Source organism: Drosophila subobscura, chromosome E (assembly GCF_008121235.1).
Source record: "Drosophila subobscura isolate 14011-0131.10 chromosome E, UCBerk_Dsub_1.0, whole genome shotgun sequence".
NCBI classification, from domain to species: domain Eukaryota; kingdom Metazoa; phylum Arthropoda; class Insecta; order Diptera; family Drosophilidae; genus Drosophila; species Drosophila subobscura.
The window spans coordinates 13,900,174-13,922,165 of record NC_048531.1 but is presented as its reverse complement, the minus strand read 5'-3'; the positions used below and the strand labels follow the sequence as shown (position 1 = coordinate 13,922,165).

The 21,992-nt window shown below is 47.7% G+C and overlaps 4 protein-coding genes across 6 annotated transcripts; 2 read left to right on the top strand and 2 right to left on the bottom strand.

The window, feature by feature from the left end:
• The first annotated feature begins 464 nt into the window (after nucleotides 1-464).
• LOC117890367 (protein singed wings 2) lies at nucleotides 465-5,469 on the top strand. The gene is given in 6 exon segments (XM_034795162.1): nucleotides 465-849; nucleotides 3,266-3,493; nucleotides 3,555-3,901; nucleotides 3,904-4,028; nucleotides 4,087-4,266; nucleotides 4,328-5,469. Coding segments are annotated over 6 exon segments (1,524 nt in total). The 5' UTR covers nucleotides 465-754; the 3' UTR covers nucleotides 4,877-5,469.
• Nucleotides 5,470-5,744: 275 nt separating this feature from the next.
• LOC117890366 lies at nucleotides 5,745-11,918 on the bottom strand. Of its 2 annotated transcripts, none has more exons than XM_034795161.1 (7): nucleotides 11,781-11,918; nucleotides 8,673-8,907; nucleotides 8,370-8,612; nucleotides 8,219-8,313; nucleotides 6,580-8,146; nucleotides 6,284-6,522; nucleotides 5,745-6,223 (listed from the first exon to the last, which is right to left on the bottom strand). In XM_034795161.1, the coding sequence occupies exons 1-7, from the start codon at nucleotides 11,789-11,791 to the stop codon at nucleotides 6,055-6,057; spliced, it is 2,559 nt and encodes an 852-aa protein (XP_034651052.1). In that variant the 5' UTR covers nucleotides 11,792-11,918; the 3' UTR covers nucleotides 5,745-6,054. The 2 variants fall into 2 exon arrangements, with proteins under 2 accessions (XP_034651052.1, XP_034651051.1); XM_034795160.1 differs by lacking the exon at nucleotides 11,781-11,918 and adding an exon at nucleotides 8,984-9,224.
• Nucleotides 10,487-11,273, bottom strand: LOC117890368. The gene is made up of 3 exons (XM_034795163.1): nucleotides 10,995-11,273; nucleotides 10,821-10,933; nucleotides 10,487-10,750 (listed from the first exon to the last, which is right to left on the bottom strand). The coding sequence occupies exons 1-3, from the start codon at nucleotides 11,037-11,039 to the stop codon at nucleotides 10,507-10,509; spliced, it is 402 nt and encodes a 133-aa protein (XP_034651054.1). The 5' UTR covers nucleotides 11,040-11,273; the 3' UTR covers nucleotides 10,487-10,506.
• A 5,132-nt stretch (nucleotides 11,919-17,050) lies between the features above and the next one.
• On the top strand, nucleotides 17,051-21,812 carry LOC117890117 (semaphorin-1A). 2 transcript variants are annotated; one of them, XM_034794788.1, is made up of 6 exons: nucleotides 17,051-17,791; nucleotides 18,295-18,388; nucleotides 19,234-19,916; nucleotides 19,982-20,992; nucleotides 21,057-21,249; nucleotides 21,313-21,812. In XM_034794788.1, the coding sequence occupies exons 1-6, from the start codon at nucleotides 17,674-17,676 to the stop codon at nucleotides 21,509-21,511; spliced, it is 2,298 nt and encodes a 765-aa protein (XP_034650679.1). In that variant the 5' UTR covers nucleotides 17,051-17,673; the 3' UTR covers nucleotides 21,512-21,812. The 2 variants fall into 2 exon arrangements, with proteins under 2 accessions (XP_034650679.1, XP_034650680.1); XM_034794789.1 differs by having other exon boundaries at nucleotides 17,061-17,791; nucleotides 21,060-21,249.
• The last annotated feature ends 180 nt before the right edge of the window (nucleotides 21,813-21,992 follow it).

Here is a 21,992-nt window from a genome sequence, read left to right as displayed (position 1 = left end):
TTTGATGTACAATAAAGATGATGTTACACCAGGCAACGATTGCATGCACCTCGTACTCCGTGGATTATTAATTACTTTTATTCAACACATTAGCCATTTGTTGAGCCAAAATCGGTTTGGCGGCCCATTGCTGGCCATTTGTATGCGCCAAAGTCGTCGAGTGTTGAACCAGGTAGTGTGGATTCGTCATGTCTCCAGTCAACATGTTGCAGAAACATATGCACATCATTTAATACGAACAAACATCGACCCTGACACTGATCGTAAATCAACAACGTCACGCGCGCAGGCAAAAACAGCTGCTCCGAGATACGAACGAGCCCCCACGTAGCGGCTCTCAAGCGCTCTCACACTCTCCTCTCTTTGCGCTGGTCAGCTGTTTTCGGTGCTGGAGATCTGTGGCGTGAAAGAGGAAGAACCAACCAAAATCAACCAGCAATTCGCAAACGCGCCTCATTTGAACTCAAAGCGCGCAAAGAGCAGCAAGCAGCACAAAACAGAGCACAGAACTTGGGCACATGGCAGCGCAGAGACACCCGCGGATATTGAGTGGCGATTAAGCAGCGGAACATCAGCCATGCCTGCGTAGCGAAATTAAAATAAATACCTAATTATGTGCGCTAAATCTGAACAAATTTCGGCAACAAACTTTTGTGACAATGGAATGAGTTTTCGTATTCCACGTGAAAATTGAACGAAATTTGCATAAACAATATCTCGAAATAGACTTTGGTTCCTGTTGTTAAAAGAGATCATGGCACGGCGAGCCAACATCCGTGGGTGTACGCATGGAAAGTGGTCTGTGAGTGGCGCCCTTTCGCTGCTCTTGGTGATGGTCTCGATGATGAGGTAAAGCGGCGTATGCGCTGTAAGCAAATGTGTGTCTCTGGCTCTTATCAAGTGTTTACAGCACTCATCTGTGTCTGTGTTTAGTCTAGCTTATTTACTAATAAGCACACTAAAACCTATTCTGGGCCATTCCATATGTGGGTTATTGTTCATAGTTAAACCGCCTCCACCCGTGCCAAAGTTATCGTTGAAACCAAATCAGAGCGCAGCGCTCTTTATTGGATCCGTGCTGATTGGGTTTTATGGTTAATATAAAGTCCAATTGATACAAAGTCAACTCAAAATATAAAACATCAACATCAGCCCCACACATTGGTGGAGCATTTCTTGCCATATTTTTGTACTTCTTCTTGTCATCTGTGTTGACACTTGGAGATTGCTGAGATTTATTACGCCAGAGACATAATTAGAGGCCGTATATTTCCCAGGTAGCGGCAGCAACTTCCTCAGCATTCAAGTCAAAGCCACACCGAGTGCTGCGAGCATTCTACGACTTTACTTATCTATCCTACCCCACACCCCACACCCCACACAGCGAAGGCTGAAGAGAACTTCTTTGCCTTCACGGAAGGGAAATGTGATATTTTTTTGAGGTATTCTATTTTGAAATTCTTATCACAAGGCGTTTATTTTTATTTTATTTATCAAATTCATACAACACCAAAATGCCATTAGATCTGGAATACGGATAGTTGCGGATTTCGGTAGGCATTTTGCCTCCTCTCTTGTCTATTTTCTGTTCTGTCAATCGCCAAACGAACCAAAAGCAATTGACAGCCGCTTTCGTGAGCGATTCATAAGTAGATTTATTCAGATCTATTTGCATTGTGGAATTGATAGACCTGTTTCAAGTGTGGAAGAAGAAACCAAATAACAGATTACCTTTTATCGATTCCTATCTGTGTGGAAGGTGGCACAGTAAATATTGAAAATTGAAGGCACGGGAGTTCCCTTTTCGCAGCATAACTCAGCGTGTGTTGTGCTGGCCCCCCCACTGCTATAAACAACTTATGCCAAGGGCCATAAATTTCATCTTTTATTCCTCTGCCACTTGCCGAAGCAAATCGAATCGATTTGATTGTCTAAATGAAACGCCTGTGACGCCGGAGAACACACTCAATGGACATAAATGCTCTACAAGTGAAACTTTTCAATTAATATCTGACATTGCGGCGCGCCTCAGAGACGAATCTTTATTAATCATACGCCATGGTGTACGTTGGTGAAACTTCTACGGATAAATAAAGATCAATTCGGTTGCAGAATTGGTTGAAAAATAATGAATTCAGGTCTGGGCTTTGGCATTTTGTGTACTTTAAGAATTTGCCAATGCTAATTGACGATAATTTTCACTCAGAGAGGGAGAGAGAGAGAAAGAGTTTCGGCATGAGTGGTTTATTTTAGGGAATGGCACGATTAAAAACCCAACATAAGTATTCAAATATTTATTGTTCGCCAATTGTTGCTGCCACTTGAATTTGACTGCAAACAAAGCTGCTACCAAACGATAGTTATTTCTTGTCGACTTTTTATTAAGTAAATATTTTTGCATGTCTATTCTTGTATTTCCAATTGTGTATTGTTCAATTTAACACCTCGAAGGCGAACCGAGTGCCACGAATAGTTGCTAATTGTGTGTTAGACACGCAAACAAATGTATGATATATGGCAAAAGCACGGCGGGATATGCAAGTCGATTGATATATAAGATTATCTGTAACTGAAAGTGTAACCAGCAACTTTTGGGCAATAAAGCTTTCAGTTGTTGTACATTCAGCTCAAAGAGCAACGACTTTGTCCAGTTTCGAGATTATATCTCCCACCAAATACCCAAATAATTCCTGGTAAACATTGACAGCTCTCGGAAATGTTGTCACACAGCGATCTGCCACCTCTGTACGTGCTAAGTGGGAGCATCATGTGATATACTTCGGGCTCTCTGCTCGCTAATAGAAGAGCTAAACAGTATATAGGCAGTGCAAACAACAACCCATACTACGCAGATTAACTCGTACTTGAGAGTAGTGGAACTCTAGGAATAACATCTAGAATATATTTACCCAAGTCTGCACCCGAAAACTTCTACTCGCATTTGAGATGAAACCTCTCCACTCATACCGCTGATATAACCTTTTACAACTAGTAACTAGCTCTAATTGTTTAGTCTCTATCTGAGGCTGTGTTTTTCCCCAAAGCAATCAAGACTTACCTGGCGGCTGCTTATCAAGCCCTAAACGAGAGTCGCGGGTCCCGTGTCCGCAGTGCGACGGAATTATCACCAGTTGGGCGGGTGGAGGGGAGAGCCGACTGAGCTAAAAATAGACCACAAAGCTTTCGGGCGGAGATGTGTAGGGTTAGGAGGGGGATCAGTGTGATGTACCCAATTATTTACTTACCAATTTACCCGTCTTCCTAGACTCCACCACGTCACGGCTGTTGACAGCAATGAGACAGGGACAGCAGCGACGACGTTGACAGCGCTTGAGGCCATCCCAAGCACGACCCTGAGGATGCCCGCTGGTTACAGTCAGAGCTGCTTCAACTGGACCTCCATGCCAGAGGCAGCGGGCGGCAACTGCTCCAGATTGAGCCGCAATGGATTCCTCAAGTGCTACGGCGGCATGAACAACCTGGGGGCACTGGCGTGAGTATGAGCTGAACCCTACCCGAAGATTTGTTCCTACATTGACTCTCTTTGCCTGCAGTAAGCTGGGCAAGCCGCTGCCTGCTCAGCAAATGCTGCTGTGTGGCTGGCCGCTGGATGCCTCCAGATTTCTGGGCGAGCTGCAGAAGCTGCCACGGCTGCGCGCTCTGACCATCGAGTACAGCGGCTTCACGGAGTTCACCTTTGACTTTCCCGAAATGGCCTATCTGCAGAGCATCAACATCTCGTGGACGAATCTCTCGTACATTTCGGCGCGCACCTTCAAGCGGGTGCACACGCTGAAGGTCCTAGATCTGCGCTGGAACCAGCTCATCCAGCTGGATGGCCCGCTGCTGCTGCCACGCTCCTTTGAGCAGCTCTACCTGGCTGGCAATCCCTGGAACTGCACGCGAACTTCAAGTGGCTGCTGCTGCAGCCCGAGAAGGGGCGACTCGTGGTGGACAGGGATGAGCTGCTGTGCACCGATCGCAAGTACAAGGAGCGACAGATGCTGCTGGTGATGCACTACAAATTGGTGCGCATTTGGAGCTCTCAACGATCCTTAGACTCTAGCTAATTCCTCCCGTTCTTAGGAGCTGAAAAAGGAGTGCCAATCGCATCCGGACCTCAGGAACTGCACCTGCCTGATGCACCACATTCTGCCCAAGACACACATTCCACTGTACACGGTCAACTGCTCCCACATGCAGTTCCACAGCCTGCCCGCCTATCTGCCGGAGAACACAACGACGCTGACCATCAACGACAATCTGGTAAGAGACGGTGAGAGATTGTGCCTAAAGGGTCGTAGTTTCAACTCTACTTCTATGCCAGATCAGCGACATCAATCCGCTGCGGGACAATCCCCACTACCGCCATGTGGTGGATGTGCATCTGGAGAACAATCGCATCTCGAATGTGGACGATCTGGAGAACACTTTCTGGCTGCAGAACTTTCGCCTCTTCAATCTGCGTGGCAACAATCTGCGCAAGCTGCACGTCTATGCCCTGGACAATGCGCTGAACGACAATGAGAATGCGAATCTGTTGCTGCTCAGCAAGAATCCCTGGCACTGCACCTGCAAGTTTGGCATGCGACTGCGGGAGCTGCTCAACAAGTACCGGGACATTGTGCGGGATGCGTGGAATGTGACGTGCACCTACATGCAGGAGGATGAGCTGCGGCTGGCCAAGGTGCTCAGTCTCAGCCGGCAGGACATGTGCAATGTGAGTGCGGAGAGTGGCGCGCAGATACATCCCATCGACTGGCTGAATGGCGTGCTGGCCAGCCTCATACTTCTCATACTGGGCAAGCTGGCCTATGACTATTATCACTACAAGTATTACAATCGAGTTCCTTGGATAGTTATGAAGATGCCATAGGATTAGATAAAGACTTAGCTATAAGTAGAAGCATCAGTCATAGTTTTAGTTGCCTCAAAGACCTCGAAAGTATTTGTCTGAAACAACGGTTTGGTTGGTTTTTATTTTGCAAATCTACACGTAGATTCATTCGGTTATCAATATGGGAATATGTATGTCTATATTTATAATGTATAAATAATCCTCTTTTTGGTATATATATTTAAGCTAAGATCAACACAAAACACACACAAAATAGTGGCCCTGCTTGCCTCATTTCGTAGCAACACTTTAGGTTGTACATTCCCTGGTTCTACACTCACTTTCCACACACTCACATACACTTTCCACACTCACGCACACGTTCTATGGGTAATTAAACTCCTTCTAATTGGCACAAAGCGCTTTAAACTTGTTTGTTTGATAATAATAATACACGTAGGAGAAACAGCAGAGCTAAGCTTTAGATTAGTCATTAAAACACACTACTAATTGGGCATAAAACCGAAATTGAATCTAAACATAAACTATTCCCCCACTGCGCTGCATATTTACATTCGAAATATAAACTACAATCTTTGGCTTCTCTTCCCGCTCTTCTCTGCACAACTAAACACTAATTAAATAATGGAAATGTTCAATCGTATCGCTTATAAATTAAACAACAGTGCTGGACATTGTAAACAAAGCTTAGAAAACATTTTTTGTACTTTACATTCAAGTTTGAAACGAGCAAAAAACGAAATGCAAATGAATTCGCTGGCTCGAGTCGAGTCTGCCTGCCAGCCTCTTCAATTGTGCACAGGAAGAAATGTGGTCAAAGTGGAGTACCCCTCTGCTACCTCGTTTTAAAATCGTTCAAAGACATGTCTCTGTCTTCATGTTCTTGTTGCTTGTAAATTGCATATAAAAAGTAAAACTTTTCGTTTAAAATTGTTCACTTGATGATATGGACAGCGGGAGGAGATGGTTGATTATTCTCGGTTCTTCAAGCACAATTCAAGAGGCTGCCAAATGGACGGCCAGGGACGCTTAAGGATGGCAAAGTAAGTTAACAGCGGATGGCATAATGTTGGCATTTTGTGGGCGCCGAAGCAGGCATCGGCCCCAACTAACAATTTCTGTTTTTCGTTTGGTTAAGCATGCGAGTATTCAATATGATACTATTCCATTATGTAATGGTTTTTGGTTACTTGTTCCTAGAACAACATGTAGGAGTGATCACGCTCCAGCTGCGCTTTGGCACGATTTTGTATGTTGCTGACTGGATCCGAGGGCGGCGGTATGCCATTGATGCGGTGCGTCGGCTCCTTGTAGTAGAACTCTGTCCGTCCGCACTTGTGGCGATAGTAAACGGAATCCTGGGATCTACAAAAGACAAGGACTGGCATTAGAAATGGGACATTTATCTCGCTGTATGCTACCCACCGTAAAATCAGGTCCGTCAGGCCACCGTGCTTCCCATCGGAGTCCGCGGTGTGCATGCTCTCGAGTATTTTCAGCTCCAATGAATTCCACGGTCCACTGCGCTCCAAAACGTCCCACTTGGCATCCACGCACATGAAGCTGTAGTTGCTGTAGTCAGGCATATCGCCCTCCAGATTGGCATTCAACGTTTGACTCAATTGAGATTCCATGTGCGGGAACTTCGCCACACAAATGTCAAACTAAACAGAGGGAGATCCAATTAGATATATCAAAGGACAGCGCAGGCTTCCACTCACCATCTTTTGGACCACTTCCTGCTTCTGGGAGGTGCCCTCCTCCATGAGCAGCAGCAGCGTCATGTTCTTCTGTCCACAGGTGTAGAGTTCCGTGCGTTGCATGCCATTTGCCAGGCTGGGCGCTGGATTCACTGGCACAATGGACTGTGCCGCAAAGGCGTCCACTGCGTCCTCACACTTGACGAAGCTGCGGGATGGAAAGACCATGCTGCTGGTCAGCGGAGTCAGAATCTCAATGGAGGGCGTCTCGCTGAGGGCCAACACCGAGAGCTTTGCCATGAGCGGAGTCAGCGGTACGCCACCAGCACCACTCCGCCCTGCGCCACGCTGCAGGGGCGCTGCGGCAGCTGGCTCCACGCCGCACAACTCCCCCGCTGGCTTGAGCGGCAGACTCATGGCGCTCTTTTCCATCGGCGACTTGACCACTTGACGGGTTGACAGATTGAGATTCGGATCGTCGGAGCCTTCAGCCAGTGCCTGCTGACGCATGTGCTCGTCCAGCTTGTGGACCTCTTCGTTGAACTCCTGGAACTCGGCCACAAGCGCTGCCAGCTCGGCATCCTGGTGGGCCTGCGCACTGGCGACGCCCCACAGCTTGTAATACTGGTCGAGAAACTGCTGGAACAGGTTGCGCGAGATCTGCTTGCCGTTGGCAATAAACACCGGGTATGTGGGATCGTTGATGGTGCGGGCGCTGCTGTTCTCGTCGTACTCCGAGTAGTCGGGCGAGGGGGAGGACAGATCGTCGCTGGCACTGCCGCTGCCACTGCCGTTGCCGCTGCCGCTGCCATTCCGGTTGACATCCGTCCGGAAGTTCGGCGTGAAGCTGCGTATCTTCTTGGAGATGGCTCGCAGGGCGTCTTGCAGATCAGCGGAGGACTTGCGGCGCGTGAACTGCTTGCTGGGATTGATGATAAAGTTCGAGAAGAACTTCTCCACATCCGACTTGAGCGATTGGCGCCGCGACTCCGCCTTGTCGTTGAAGTTGTGGCCGTCGTCGGCGAGTGGCAGCTCCTCGGGATCGGCGCAAATGGACATCACGCTGGCCACCGGCAGCACCTTGTTCTCCGTCATGGGCGTGTTGCACACACTCGTGCGTCCAATGAACTCAGGATACGAGTCCGTCTCGTCAAAGTTGATCGCCCCCGTGCCGGTCTCGGGCAGCTCCCGACTGTGCATGTTCTTGTGCCGCAGCGGCAGGAATGTGGGACGCATCGACTTGGGGCGGGCTGCTGGCAGTGTTGCCAGCGGGTCCACCGTTGCCTGCTCCTCCTCGGGAATGTGTGTAAAGATCAGCGACTTGTCCCGCTTCAGCTTCCGCTTGGCACTCGTAAACGGCAGCCCGTTCTGCGTCTGCGCCGTAATCATCAGCAGATTCTGCGCACGCTGTGCATCCGCTGCCATCTGGCGGTACTGCTTCTGCTCCAGGTACACGACCATCATCTGCACGCCATACGGGACGTGGAACTGCTGCGTTGTCAGCTGCTCTGCGGCGTTGCGGATGTGCCGTGGATCGGTGAGGACCAGTTTCTTGGTCACCACGTCGCTCAGCTGCGAGGCCACCACCCTGACAGAGGAGAGAAAACACAGATGGAGTCAGTAAACAGCCAAGAGCTGGTGTGCCGCTGTTGCGTCTTACTTGTTGTGATAGAGAATGACTCCGCCCAGTATGCCCTTTGTCTCCTGGCAACTCTGCAGCACCTGTATGGCCTCCAGGAAGATGTGGCTGGCGGTCTGGAAAGCACGAAAAGAATGTAGAAATGTTTACAGCGTGCAATCACCGCACTCACCTTGGGCATGCGCAGACGAGGAACGTTCTGGAATGTGTCTCCATTGCGGTGCATCATGGGCAAATATGTCTCAAAGATCTGGTACAGCTTGTCGCACAGATTCCTGGTGTTCGGAGCGGGCGGCAGGGCGTACTGGTCGTACAGCGTCTGCAGGTCACGATGAAAGAACTTGAGCAGGGAGCTCAGCAGCTCCGCGCGATGTTCCAGGTTCTCATCACTGATATTTCGATCGGTTCCAACGGCCTGAAAGCGAGGAAAGCCAGTTAGGATCGGATCTGTTGTTGCTGCTGTCCCCCCACTCACCAGTGTGAAGCGTCCGAATTCCTTGAGCACAAACTTGCCATTCTGCAAGGCCAGAACGCGTGGCTTGAAGAAGCAGTCCTTGAGGAAGTACGTCGTTCCCATCAACTGGCCGCAGAGGGCCACCTTCTGGTAGTCGGAGACCCAGCTGGGATGGAAGTACAGCACCGCCTTAATCGGATCATCCGCCTCTTCCTTCAGGCACTCCGTGTCGTAGACAAACACAATCATTGTTTCCCTGTGCACGAGAAAGAGCAGAAAAACGTCACAAATCGCTGGGTTTAGATCCACAGTTTACGAGTCACTGGCTGCACCTATCGGAAGGAGGCTTCTGTGGCTGCTGGTGGTGCCGCCAGCGCCTGTGGCTGCGGCTCCGCTGCCTTCGCCAATCTTTAAACATTGCTTCTGCTGCTGCTATGACAACAATCTACGAATATTTCGGCAATTCCGGGACAAGTCTAACGCTGCATCGTGGCAGCTTATCTACGTCTGCGTCGTTGCTGCTGCTGCTGCCTGCTCCGGCTGCCGATTGATAAGTCAACAAGCCAATACCGCGACAGAGTGCCAACTGTGTGGTCTAGCCTGGTCGGGTCGGTCGCTCGTAAATGTGATATGTGATATGGGAGAGCTGAGTGAACGTTCAGCATTCCGCTCACGATTGTAGAGCTACAGCTGCTGCTGGAAGTGTACCCAAAGGTGAGGCACTGAGAACTGAGGTGAAAGCTTCAGCTTGTATTGTAAATTTACAATCGCTGCGGTTGTGTCGGGGGTGGTGTGTAATATGTAAATTCATATACATTTGCCCATGAATCGATCACGCGACGTAATTCAATGCCAAATGTATCATTTACAGTTGCAGGCGGGCGCCTAGAGCTACAGCAGCAATAGAAGATAGCGGAAAGAGAGCGAGAAAATAGGTTTTAGAGCGACCAGCAATTCAGCAGGCAACAGTTTGAGAGGTTTCAAGAGAGTCTGAAACTCACCACTAACAAACAGTTCTAGCAGCTTCTACTCTAGCCAGAGTTTTACAGCCACTATCAAGGGACAATCCAAAGTTATTTATTGTTTGTTTTTATTTCAAGAAAATGTTAACCGACAATGGATTTGAGAACAGTACCAGGCAGCCCCAGCCCCAGGATAGGAGGCGAGTCCGTGGCCGTAGCCTTCTCATATCTATACTGGGCCACATAGCCATTGGGACCAGCCTCATAGAGCACCTCCAATTCGAGGCCTTGATCGGCAAACGTCTGACTTAGCGAGCCCCTGACCTGAAGCACACCCGGATCAATCAGCTCCACGTACTCCTCACGCGTTGCCATATCCGGAAGATATATCCTATGAGAATAAAAGTCGCATTGAGCGCAGTCTCTGTTGTTCCATGTCCAGTATCTACCTCAGAGAGTACATGGTTTCCTCCGGCTCGAGTTGGAAATCTTCCAAGTCAATGTGCGGCACGAGCTGTGCAGCAGGTTGGGGCGCCGCGATGGAGCCATTCAGAAAAACTGAAAACACTAGCAGCTAAACGAGAGATTAGCGGAGATCTTTGAGGGGAGTCGGTAGCTCACCGTGCTAAACAGCGTAGCAGAAGACATGTCCGTGGCTGATGCTTTGCCCGTGGCTGTTGGCTTGAGACTGATAAGTCCAGCTTTTATGCATCTTAGCCGAAAACTGGCTTTAACGTGCTAACTATTGCTTGAACAGACGTCAGTCACTAATACTAAACTGGATTCCAACGATATTCGATCGTTTAACATTAGTTATGTTTTGTTTTAAAAAAAAACAGTGTAAGATTCTGTTTCTGGAGGGGTTTTATTCATTCAAGAGATTCGCTTTAGAGCTAGCCCACCGAAGACTTTAAGGCATTTGGACTAAGGAATTGCGGCAGTTGGGGCGGCGGTGTTGGCGGGCCCTTGCCATACGTATACTTGGCCACGTAGCCATCGGGTCCAGCCCGGTAGGTGACCACCAGTGAAGTGCCCAGCTCCTCGAATGGCTGATTGATGACACCCTCAACTTGCAGCAGCCCCGGAGCAATCTCCTTCACAGATTCCCGGCGAATAGTCCCATCCGGATGCTGAATGCTATGAAACCCGGGAAGAAGTGATGAATCAGAATCAACCGTTGAATCGATTGTCGCTCGAATTGCGGTACCTGAGGTAGTACGTGTTCTCGAGGGGCTCCAACTGGAAGCCATTAGTGCGAATTTGTGGCACGAGTGTTGGAGGCGCCGATGCCGACAGGTGCACGAGCAGAATCACAAGGAGCTATGCAAAAGATTGAAGTCTGCTTGAAGCGGATCTTGCCGACTCATTTGGCCTTACTCACTGCGCACAATCCACAAGGCAGAGGCAAAGACAGAGACAGAGACATGATGGCCTATCTATGGTCGACTCGAAACTGTCTAGTCGACGACCCCCAACTCATCTTTATGCCGAATGTAGTCAGACGGTATAATTAACAGGGAAACAAGTTTTGATTTTGAATGAAGATAGAAAAAATCACATCACACAAGCGCTTGTCCACCTACAAAAAGGTGGAGAGAGACGTCAAGGGATTGTCTCTTTCCCATGCCACTTCGGGGTTAAAATTTGTTCAATAAGATAACAATCAATCCGGTAGATCGTCTAAAAAGCAATTACGACCACTTGCTAGCCTTTAAATCAATTTGCAAAATCATCTTGGTACGAGCAGTCCGCCAAAAAGCTCTGACTGCGTCCAATCTAAGGGAATTCCCCACCATCTGTTTGTACGTGTGACAAAAGCACTTTCAGTGCTCCATCCAGACACAAGTTATCTTTCAATGTCTCTATGTCAATGCAAAGTGCATTCATTTGGTGGTGCTGATTGAGTCCTTGACATTCAATACATTCAATACATTTCACCTGCATCCGCATCTGTATCTTATCAATATCGATTAGTTTTCTCGGCTTGTTGGGGCTTCCTTACGGCATTTTCATAAATGCGCATGCCGGGGCGTGGATGTGAGTAGGCGGCAGCTCAAAACAAACACCGAAATGCCACCACATACACACACAAAAGCCGCCCACTCACAGATACACCCACGCAGGTAAAATTTCACATCTGTCTGGAAAATTAAATGATTTCACTCACTTTGTACCCATTTTGAATTGCACTGGTCGTCCTGGTTGTTTGGTTTTATTGCACTTTATTTTTACTTGAGTTTATCCATATTATTTATTTATTATTTTTGTATTTAAACACGAATTGGGGGTGGTCGCCAGTGTGACAGCGGAGTTATCGATCAAATATACTGCAAAACCCTTACAAATATACCATAATATACCTTCTCATTTCAAAAATATACCGTAAAAATACCGTAGTCTTAAATCATATTCCTTGATTTTGATGTTCTATTTGATATTGCTAGCTAGTTAGGAGTCTCAGCGCCAAAACTATAATTTTATCCGATTTATCAATCATTGATTTTTGTTGACGAAGGCAACCAAGGTGTTGCATTGGAGAGGTGTTCTTAAATTTTCCGATGAGAATATCTTCCGTGTCTGCGTATTGGGCTAAAAAAAATACATTATTTTTCATCAGTATATTTTAAGGTATATTTTGAACATTAAAAAGTATATTTCGGTATATTTTCGAGGCCCCCTACGGTATATTTTATAGATAGTTTCGCGGTCACACTGAAAATAAAATGGCCGTCAAAGTGTGAAGTGTATACATTTTTTCGTGTTCCGTGTTTTCGCTTAATTTGATCATTTATTTAAATGTTTTTATGAATTTTGGTGAGTTGAAAGGGCACACAAATGCCTGCGAAATGAGTGCAGTGAAAAGAAGGTGCAAATATAGTGCGAGGATGGCTAGGAAAAGTGTCTAAAGTAGGCGATCTACATACAAATCAAACCAAATCCCAACCCCCGCACAGCGTCCCGTAGCGTTCGTACACACCCAGAGAGACGCAGAGGCATATAAAAGCAACAAACAGGTTTTTATTGTGTACAGACGTGTGTTTTTTCCTCCTCACAATAATTTATGCGCATGCAACAACAACGCATACACATATAAACAAAACCCAACATGAAGCTAAAGCTGAAGCTGAAGCTGAAGCAAGCATAAAAAACAAGTAATACAAGAAAATAAATCGTAGTGGTGTGTGCATGTGTGCGTTTATGCTGTTTCGTGTGTGAGTAAACGCTGTAAACAGCAGCAACAGCCAACAAGAAGCAGCAGCAGCAGCAACCAAAGTGGTAAAGTGGTAAAGTCGGTGGCTGGCTCGACTCGCTCCACTCGCTTGGCCAAGAAGTGACGCGACGCGACTTTATGCTACGCTCTTATAGCTACAGGTGAATTGGACTTGTTTTTCGAAGCGCTGTGGCCTGTGCTGTTCTGTGCTTTGCTTCGAGGCGGTGGCTAGGCAGCCAGCAATTATGGCAAAGTGTGTGTGTTGGGTGTCGGTGGTAGTGTGTGTCTAAGCCAAGAACTGTAAAACGAGTTTGATGTTCAAAAAAATCTAATAAATTAACAGCATAATCAATTTATGGTGCGCCGCGCCACACATTGACAAACTGTAAAACTGTAAAAAGGTGTCCAAGCGAACGGTAAAGCAGCACCCAGTCTCCATCTCTCTCTCTCTTTCTACCCCCTGTCCAAGTGCGTTGCAAGTCAAGTGTCAAACCCGAAAGTGGAAGTGGAACGCGTCCCACTTAACCCCACAGTGCAAGCTGTCCAAATTGTTTGCTGTTTGATTAGAAGAGGAGAGCAGAGGAGAGGAGAGAAGTGAATGCAAAGAAGAATTGTGACACCACTGGAAACTTGGGCTCCGTTCCGCTCCCACGTTTCACGTTCCGTATCAATATTGATTGTTCGTTTGTTCGATGTTTTTTGTGAATGAAAAACTTGTCGCGCCATATTCGTTACGCTCGTTTACCGCCCGTGTTTTTGTGTACTCCAAATGCTATAATGTGTAAAGTTTAAGCTGAATCATCTCTACATCTATGGCTGCCACATTTGTCCGACAAACTGGTTCTCCACCTCATGATTCATCTCTGAATGTTTTGGAATACATCGGAAGTCCGGTGATAATACTACGCCTCTGTCTCGCCTCTCCCCGCCTCGCTAGTTTCCTTTATGTACTCATATTTTGATATGTGGAAATGGAGGAAAAGCCAGTGCAACGAACCAACGCGTTGATAAGAAAGGAAACAACAGCAGCATAAATATTAAATTCAAGTAAAGTAATTTCAGAATTGATTGCATGCTGTATGCATTATGCATTACATCAGCGACAAGAGCCCAAAAGCTACAGATAGCCAGCCAGCTTGACTCCATAAGGCAACATCCACTTGAATCCACTCGAGTCCACCTGTTGCCACTTGTTTCGTCTTAATGAAAACGCCCACGGACCTGCGACTTGCTTTTGCTGCCAGACCCAAAACTGGTTGTTTGTTTCTCGAGTGCCCGCCAGTGTGCTGGGCTCACGTTTGTCCGCTGTGGGCGATGCGATGCGATGCCTGTGCCGAGTATCTATGTGTCTGTATGCCATATCTAATAATTACACGCGAAAATCAATTTCCCATTGATCACGTACGAGTACGTATTATACTGTAAAAAGACAGTTTCATAGTTCGTTGTATTTTTTATGGTAGTTTGCTGCTGCTCGAGAGAGCTATCTACAGTCTCGCACTTTCCGCACGTTCTCTGCCGACACCCCGGGAAGAGATAGCAGCAGCCCAGACGGGCATAGAGAATAGAGGAGAATCACAAGCAAATGTCAAACGTGACACACTTTTCACCACTATCTTGATGGAAGAAGCTGTTATCTCTGCCCTGAGCATCGTCTGTTCAAACTGCTGCTTATCAGTCAAAGTAGAGAGTGGACCTGTGGACACACACACAATACTCGCACACACACACACTCGCGAGTAACCCGATCTCGAATTCGAGTTATAGTAATTAATGCCAGACTGCCAGACGACGACCAGTTGGGCCATAATTGTATTTGTATTTGTATTTTTATGGGCCGGCAGAAGCGGAACGGACTTCCTGGCATTGAACCGAATGCGGCTTATGAAATATGAGAACCTCCCCAACTAAAACCGAAAATATGACCATTTTAGATTAAGCCGCAGCTGGTATACCCTTGTAATTAAGCTCAAGTGTCGCTAGACATACCCTTTAGGAGAGTGTTTACCGAGCACATAAACATATCAGACTCTATAAAGTAGGTCCATGAATGATTAGCCGAGTTTCTCTGTGCAAACAAGCATCTCACACACATGACTGGAAGGCCTTGTAGAGCGCGGAACTGCCACAATGCCATCATAGTTTTATGGCGTGTTTGGGTGATAAATTCCCCTTGAAGATAACCATGGCTGTGGCTATATAGTACTGATGAATATGGACCCAAATGAAGCCACCTCATCGTATAGGTGACATCCGAAACGAGGCAGCAGCAGAACATGGACAAGTTGAACGGAAATTATGGTGGAAGCCATAAGACTGATCGACCCGAGTGCTAGCTAAAGTTTCAGCATACCGCTTAAAGCATTTTTTGCTTAATTTATTCATGTAAAATGTCTCCAAGCTGTCGAGGGAGAGTACACTCTCTTGGCCGAGCCCAGACCCATTCGCTTTTGGCCACCAACAGTTCGTGAATTTCTCTGCCCTCACAAAGCCACAAAAAAACACATCACAGGGGAATGATAAATTGACCAGCTCAAGAGGGTATTCAAATGTAATTTATAATATTTATCATGCACTTTTATGGTGTGTTTGTACGTGTTCTAAAGGCCAGCGATGCGAGGCAACGGCGCAACCCCCATAATTCGAACACATTAAGCGACGGCCCAAGAGATGGGCCAAGAGTCGCGGCGGGTCACTTGACCTGTGACTGGCTGAATGACTGAGAGGCGGAGTGGCCAAGTGGCGGTGGCTGAGCCGTGAAAAGCCTTCGCTTGGGAAAGACGACACCAGCAACCACCAAAGAAGTCGAAAAAAGACGAATCTTTGCCGTCCATCCATTTACTGAGAGGCGAAACAACAAGTAGTTGATTGTTGCTGCTGCTGTCGGCAGTGGTGGTGGTGATGTTGACCTTCAATTGGCCAATAAAGCAATTTATCGACGAACTGTCAGGTAAAAGTTGTCCAACTGTAACCGAGCGACGCGACGCGACCCGACTGGGTGCGTGAGAAACTATAACATTCGTTCGTGTTTATCTTAATGTGAAAAGATAACCTGAAGACACACATGTGGAGATTGTAATGGAAATTACGTGTGTGTGTGAATGAGAAAAACACACCTATCTATTCCGTGGATATTCGGTGTTCGTCACAGAGGGAGGACGGAAGGAAGAGCCGGGGGGGAATGTACGTGGCACGTCCTGTAAAATATCATTGTAACCGCCGCGCCGGTGAGCGCTGATTAGAAGGGAAATTGGCGGAAAATACCGAACGTGATTCCCCACAAAACCCAAAGGTTTTCCTTGTGAGTCATAGGAAAAGAGCATGACACGACAGACAGGAGCAGGAGACACGAAATACACACACACAGACACATAGATTCGTACCTACAAGCAGAGCAGTGCTGCTCAAACTGTTACGCGGCAATGGCTTTGAAAGTGTGTGTCCGGCAGGGCAGGGCAGGGCAGGCGGCGGCTTTCTTTGTTTGCTGTTTGCATTTTCGTGTTCAGTGTTTGCCCAGTTCATCCCACGCGAGGTTCGTAGTTCGTTTCGTGGTCGAAATCTGCAATAAAAACAAGGGAAAAACAGCCAAAAAAGAAAGTGTGCAGAATTCACAAGTAGCCGACAAAAATAATAAAAGACAAAACAAGTTTTTTGTTTGTTGATTGTAATCGTTATATAAGATCACATATAATTAGCTGATTCGGTAATGAAATGAGACCAAACTAAATAGTGAAATCAAATTTGAAATTAAGCAAATTTTATAGCAGCAAAGTTATAGCAAACGTTTGGATTTATGGTTTTAAGACAGCCATAAAAGTGAATATGACCTTGAATGTGGTAGTTTCCAATGAAGTTCAAGCGCAGGCCACCGAAATGTATGGTGTTAAAAAATAAATCAAATGAAATTACACAAAGTTATGCTCCAGCAGAGCTGCTAAATATATAATTAACACACACGACGCTGCAATTATTTAATTTAACACTCAAAGTTATGGAGCTTAAGCAAAACCAGACCGATTAATATTTAATAATTATTTAATTTAATTTGATTACATTTATCAAATGAAGAAACGAATGGGTTTTCCCATTTGCGGATATCGCTGCCAATCTGTGGCACTGCCATCCCCATCCGTTCCGGTTGCACTCTTCTTGCACGCTGCTGATGAGGTCTTGTGGTCTCGCGTATTCCAATTACTTCTAACACACTTTCCTTCCATCTCTCCATCTTCATTGCAGATTTTGCGTTTTCCTTTTGCGTCGCCAGCTAATTGCATTAAAATAAAACCAACAACAACATACACATTGTTGTCGTTGTTGTTGTTTGGTGTAAATTATTGTGTCGTCGTTGTCACCGGACAGCAGCGGACAGCGGCAACTCAACACACACACGAGGAGTGTACTTGTTGCAAATTACAAGCCATGCCAGCAGCAGCAGCAGCTGCAGCAGCAACAGCAATCACAACAGCAACTATCAGCGACAATGGCAGACATCAGAATGAGAAACGTCAGTGATTAAAACCAGTCAGCGAGGCCAGGCCCCAGCCAGGCGGCCAGTATTGCCGTGCCAGCCCCATTGGCACCACTCCAGCGGCAGCAACAGCGACAGCAGCACCAGCCCAGACCAAGCTTCAAGCGAGTGGCCGGCACAAGACGCTGCTGAATCATCAGAATAGCAACAGAAATAGCGACAGCAATCGAGCCATAGCACAAGTAGTTGCTTGCTCAAGTGCGATCAGAGCAGGGCAGACATCTCCAATTGAGCTCAAAAGAGGGCGATAGACATCAGCCTTTGGCTTAAGCTACAGCATCAGCTTGAAGAGACCTTCAGCGTTCATCGTCGTCAACAACAATGCTAATTACTGGACACAGCAGCCGCCCTGGCACTGGGCTACGGCTCATCATCTGCTGCCTAGGCCTGACAGTCGTCGTTGCCTGGATGCCCGATGTGCGACCCGATTTGCAAACAAGTATGTGTATGCCCATGCCAGATACCCTAATCCCCCCAATCTAATAATTATCTGTTTATTTTTGTGTCACTCGTTGGCGGCTTTTTGCTGTATTTGTGTTTGTTTTCGCGCTTCTGCTCTCGTGGCCTGGTGCTGCTGGCCTTTTATCAATGACAAGCAGCAGCTGCCTTGCCTCGAGCTGTGGCTTGGCCCGGGCTCTGCTCTGCTCTGAGATTTTCCAAGCTGCTTATCGTGCTTAATTTTTCGCAATGCTTGCAACAAATGAGCATTTCCTCTGAAGCAAAAGTCCGAAATGCCGCAACAAAAAACGTTTTCAAACAAATTTTGTGGTGTCTGCTGAGGGGGGACACAACAAGACACGACACGAGTTTCAGTTCTGTTAAATAAACACATTTGGATGAGGCATAATTAAGGCCTTTAATCGCTAACCTTTCATCTCTGCTGAAATCGCATTTAACAACCAATCCGATTGTGTTTCTTTATTTATTCCTTTTCTCTTGCAGAACAAGATAAAATCTTGGCCCATTTTGTTGGCAACTCGACGGACTACTTCAAGATCTTGGATCACAACGATGAGAGTGTTCTGGTTGGTGCCAAGTAAGTACATTTCTATTCCCTGCTAAATCTACTAGACATTCGTGCCATAAAGAACTTAGAATTCCTCCTACCTGGCACGAGGCAGCCGCCGCACATATTTATAAAACGAAATAAAAGCAAAGTTCGATTCGCGGAATAATTAATGCGCCATTGGGGAAAAAACAACCAAACCAACGCCTCTGCCACGCCCATGTGTATGTGTTGGCTGTTTTTCTGCTGTTTGTTGTTTGGTTTTCATTTAGCGTCAAGTGCAAATGTAGCATTTATCATGCACTCTTTCCTGGAACCCCTAGATACTATTCGTATCCCCAGTGCGAACTTGTTTTGATTTTACTCATTGGGCTCCCAATGGGCTGCCGTCATACGAACCGCATTTTATCACGCTGCCTGCCTGCCCAGATATATTTATGGCAAGAAATGTATAATTATCATAATGCAGTAGGGTCTGTCCATAATTTACATACATATTGCCACATTTATCGCTGATCCATCTGAACGCCAACTGCTAAACGAAGCAACAAATTTGAAACTAACTTTGCCAGACGCTGTGGGGCCAGCCAGCCAGCAGATGCCTCAGCAATAATTAGCCAAACAAGCGCACAGAAAATTATATAATTGTATATACAAGTTCTAATTATTTGCACAAAAAGAACCTTGAAATTGATGACTGCCTGAGTGGATGAGTCTCTGTGTCTGCCTCATTTTGGCCTCTCTGGCGGCTGAGGCTTCTGCTTCGGCTTCTGCTGCGGCTTCCCAATTAGCAGTCCAGGCACACGCACACACGCCATAAGCGAATTAATTCCAGACATTTTTGTACTAATTCAATTGTTGTTTCGCCTCTACAGGGACGTCATCTATAATGTCAGCCTGCATGGACTGAGGGAGATCAGCCGCTTGGAGTGGCACAGCACGGATGCGGACAGGGAGCTGTGCGCCCTGAAAGGCAAGCACGAATGGGACTGCCATAATTATTTGCGTGTCTTTGCAAAGCGAGACGACGGCCAGGTGCTGCTCTGCGGCACAAATTCGTACAAGCCACGCTGTCGTCATTATGGCCAGGTGGAGAGTGCGTCCGAGGATGCTGCCGCCTCGGGGCAGAGCATTGGCATGCACTACGAGATCACCAGGGATGTGGAGGCGCAAGGCCTGTGTCCCTACAGTCCGGCACACAACAGCACGTATGCCTATGCCGACGGCCAGTTGTACAGTGCCACGGTGGCGGACTTCTCCGGCGGCGATCCGCTCATCTACCGCGAGAACCTGCGCACCGAGCAGTACGATCTCAAGCAACTCAACCAGCCGGACTTTGTCGGCACCATCGAGCGGAAGGGCTTTGTGCTGTTCTTCTTCCGCGAACTGTCGATGGAGTTCATGAACTTTGGCAAGGCCGTCTACTCGCGGGTGGCGCGAGTCTGCAAAAACGATCGGGGAGGACCCTACAACCATGGCAAGAGCTGGACCTCGTTCCTGAAGGCGCGCCTCAACTGCTCGGTGCCCGGCGACTTTCCCTTCTACTTCGATGAGATCCGTAAGTGGAAGAGTCACTCCCATTGGCAGCAGTCCGTTCTCATTCACTTTTATTCTCATCTACAGAGGCCATTAGTCCGATTGTGGAGCGGGGAGCAGATTCCCTGGTCTATGCCGTATTCACCACCTCAGTGAATGCCATTCCGGGCTCGGCGGTGTGTGCCTTCAACGTGGACGATATACTGGCAGCCTTCGATGGAGACTTCAAGTCGCAGAAGGATTCCCAGTCCCATTGGCTGCCGGTGGAGAGGGAGGCTGTGCCCAAGCCGCGACCGGGCCAGTGTGTAGAGGATTCCCGCACGCTCACCAGCATCGCTGTGAACTTTGTCAAGAATCATCCGCTGATGGAGAAGGCCGTGCCGGCAGTGCACAGGCGTCCCCTGCTGACCAAAGTGAATCTCCACCACCGCCTCACGGCCATTGCTGTGGATCCTCAGATCAAGGCGCTCAACGGCGCCCACTACGACGTCATCTACAGTGGCACGGACGATGGCAAGGTGACAAAGTTCATCAACATCCTGAACACGCACCCGAACTCCACTGTGGATCGCCTCAAGACAGTCGTCATATCGGAAATGCAGGTGCTGCCATTGGGCACGCCCATCCGGGAGCTTGTGATCTCCTCCAAGAAGAACGCCCTGGTTGTGGTGAGCGACGGCAGCCTGGTCAGTGTGCCGCTGCATCATTGCACGCTCATTGTCGACTGCGTCGGCTGCCTGAGTCTCCAGGATCCCATTTGCGCCTGGGATCTGCAGACACACGAGTGCAAGAATCTCGCCACCAGTCAGCACAAATTCGGCACAAAGACGTACCTGCAGAGCCTGAACACCACCAAGAAGGCGGCTGCCTCCCTCTGCCCCAATATGCCCCGTGATGGCCCAGGCGCCGAAACTGTTAGCTTCGTCACCATTGCGCCAGCACCAACGGAGGAGCAGAAGCTGCTGTACTCGAATGTTGGCGCCGCGGCGGGCAGCCAGCCCAGCTTGGAGCAGCAGCCAACGGGTGGCGATGACTTTGGCATGAACAAGATTACGCTGACCTCAATGGATCCCGAGGAGGACATAATTAATCTGAACGGTAGGTTGCCTGATGCTTGATTGCCGATGCTTGAACTAACATTTGTTCTATTTGTTCCACCCAGTAGATCCACAGAAATCGATTGCCAGCGTGGATGAAATCAAGCAGGCCTCCAGTCCGGGCACCATGGTGCTCATGATTGTCGTTTTCATCACCTTCTTTGTGGGTGGATGCGTGGGCATTGCGTGTGTCAAGGCAAAGAACCGCTTGGAGGGCCAAATGGACGACAGCCACCACAATCACTTTGGCAAACCAATGTAAGTGTGGCTCACATCGCTCTCCAGCTGTGGAAGTTATTTTAACCACGAATGCTTTTGCAGACAATTTAAAAACCAGAATAGCGGCAAGGATATCAATCTGCTGATGGGCTCCAATGCCTATGTCACCACACAGAAAACGCCGAATTTGGATCTGGAAAAGGATCGCAGTCATGAGTGCAAGAACTCCACAGAACATTTGGAAAAGGAGCTGCCCTGCAAGACGTCCACGCTAACGAAAGTGAAACGCACTTACATTTAATGCGCTAGCAGGAGAAGCTGCAGCAGCAGCAGCAGCAGCTCTCTGCAAAATTAGTCGAATTTCTATATATTCTATAACATATTTTCGTTGTTTATGTTGCTGTTAGTAACCCGAAACCCCACCACATCCCTCGAATGGAACAGACAACAGCTTCGGGGATGCGTTTGAAACGCGTCTCGAGAGCAGAGGGCGCAGAAGCTGTTGCACCTATTTTTATACCCGGTACTCGAAGAGTAAATAGGGTATATTGTATTTGTGCACATAACGGTTGTATGTAACGCACAGAAGGAAACGTTCCCGACCCCATAAAGTATATATATTCTTGATCAGCATCAATAGCCGAGTCGATTGAGCCATGTCTGTCTGTCCGTCTGTCCGTCTGTCCGTCTGTCCGTCTGTCCGTCCGTCCGTCTTGTTTGTCGGCTAGTTCTCAGAGACTATAAGAGCTAGAGCCACCAAATTTTGGCACCAGACTGCTGTA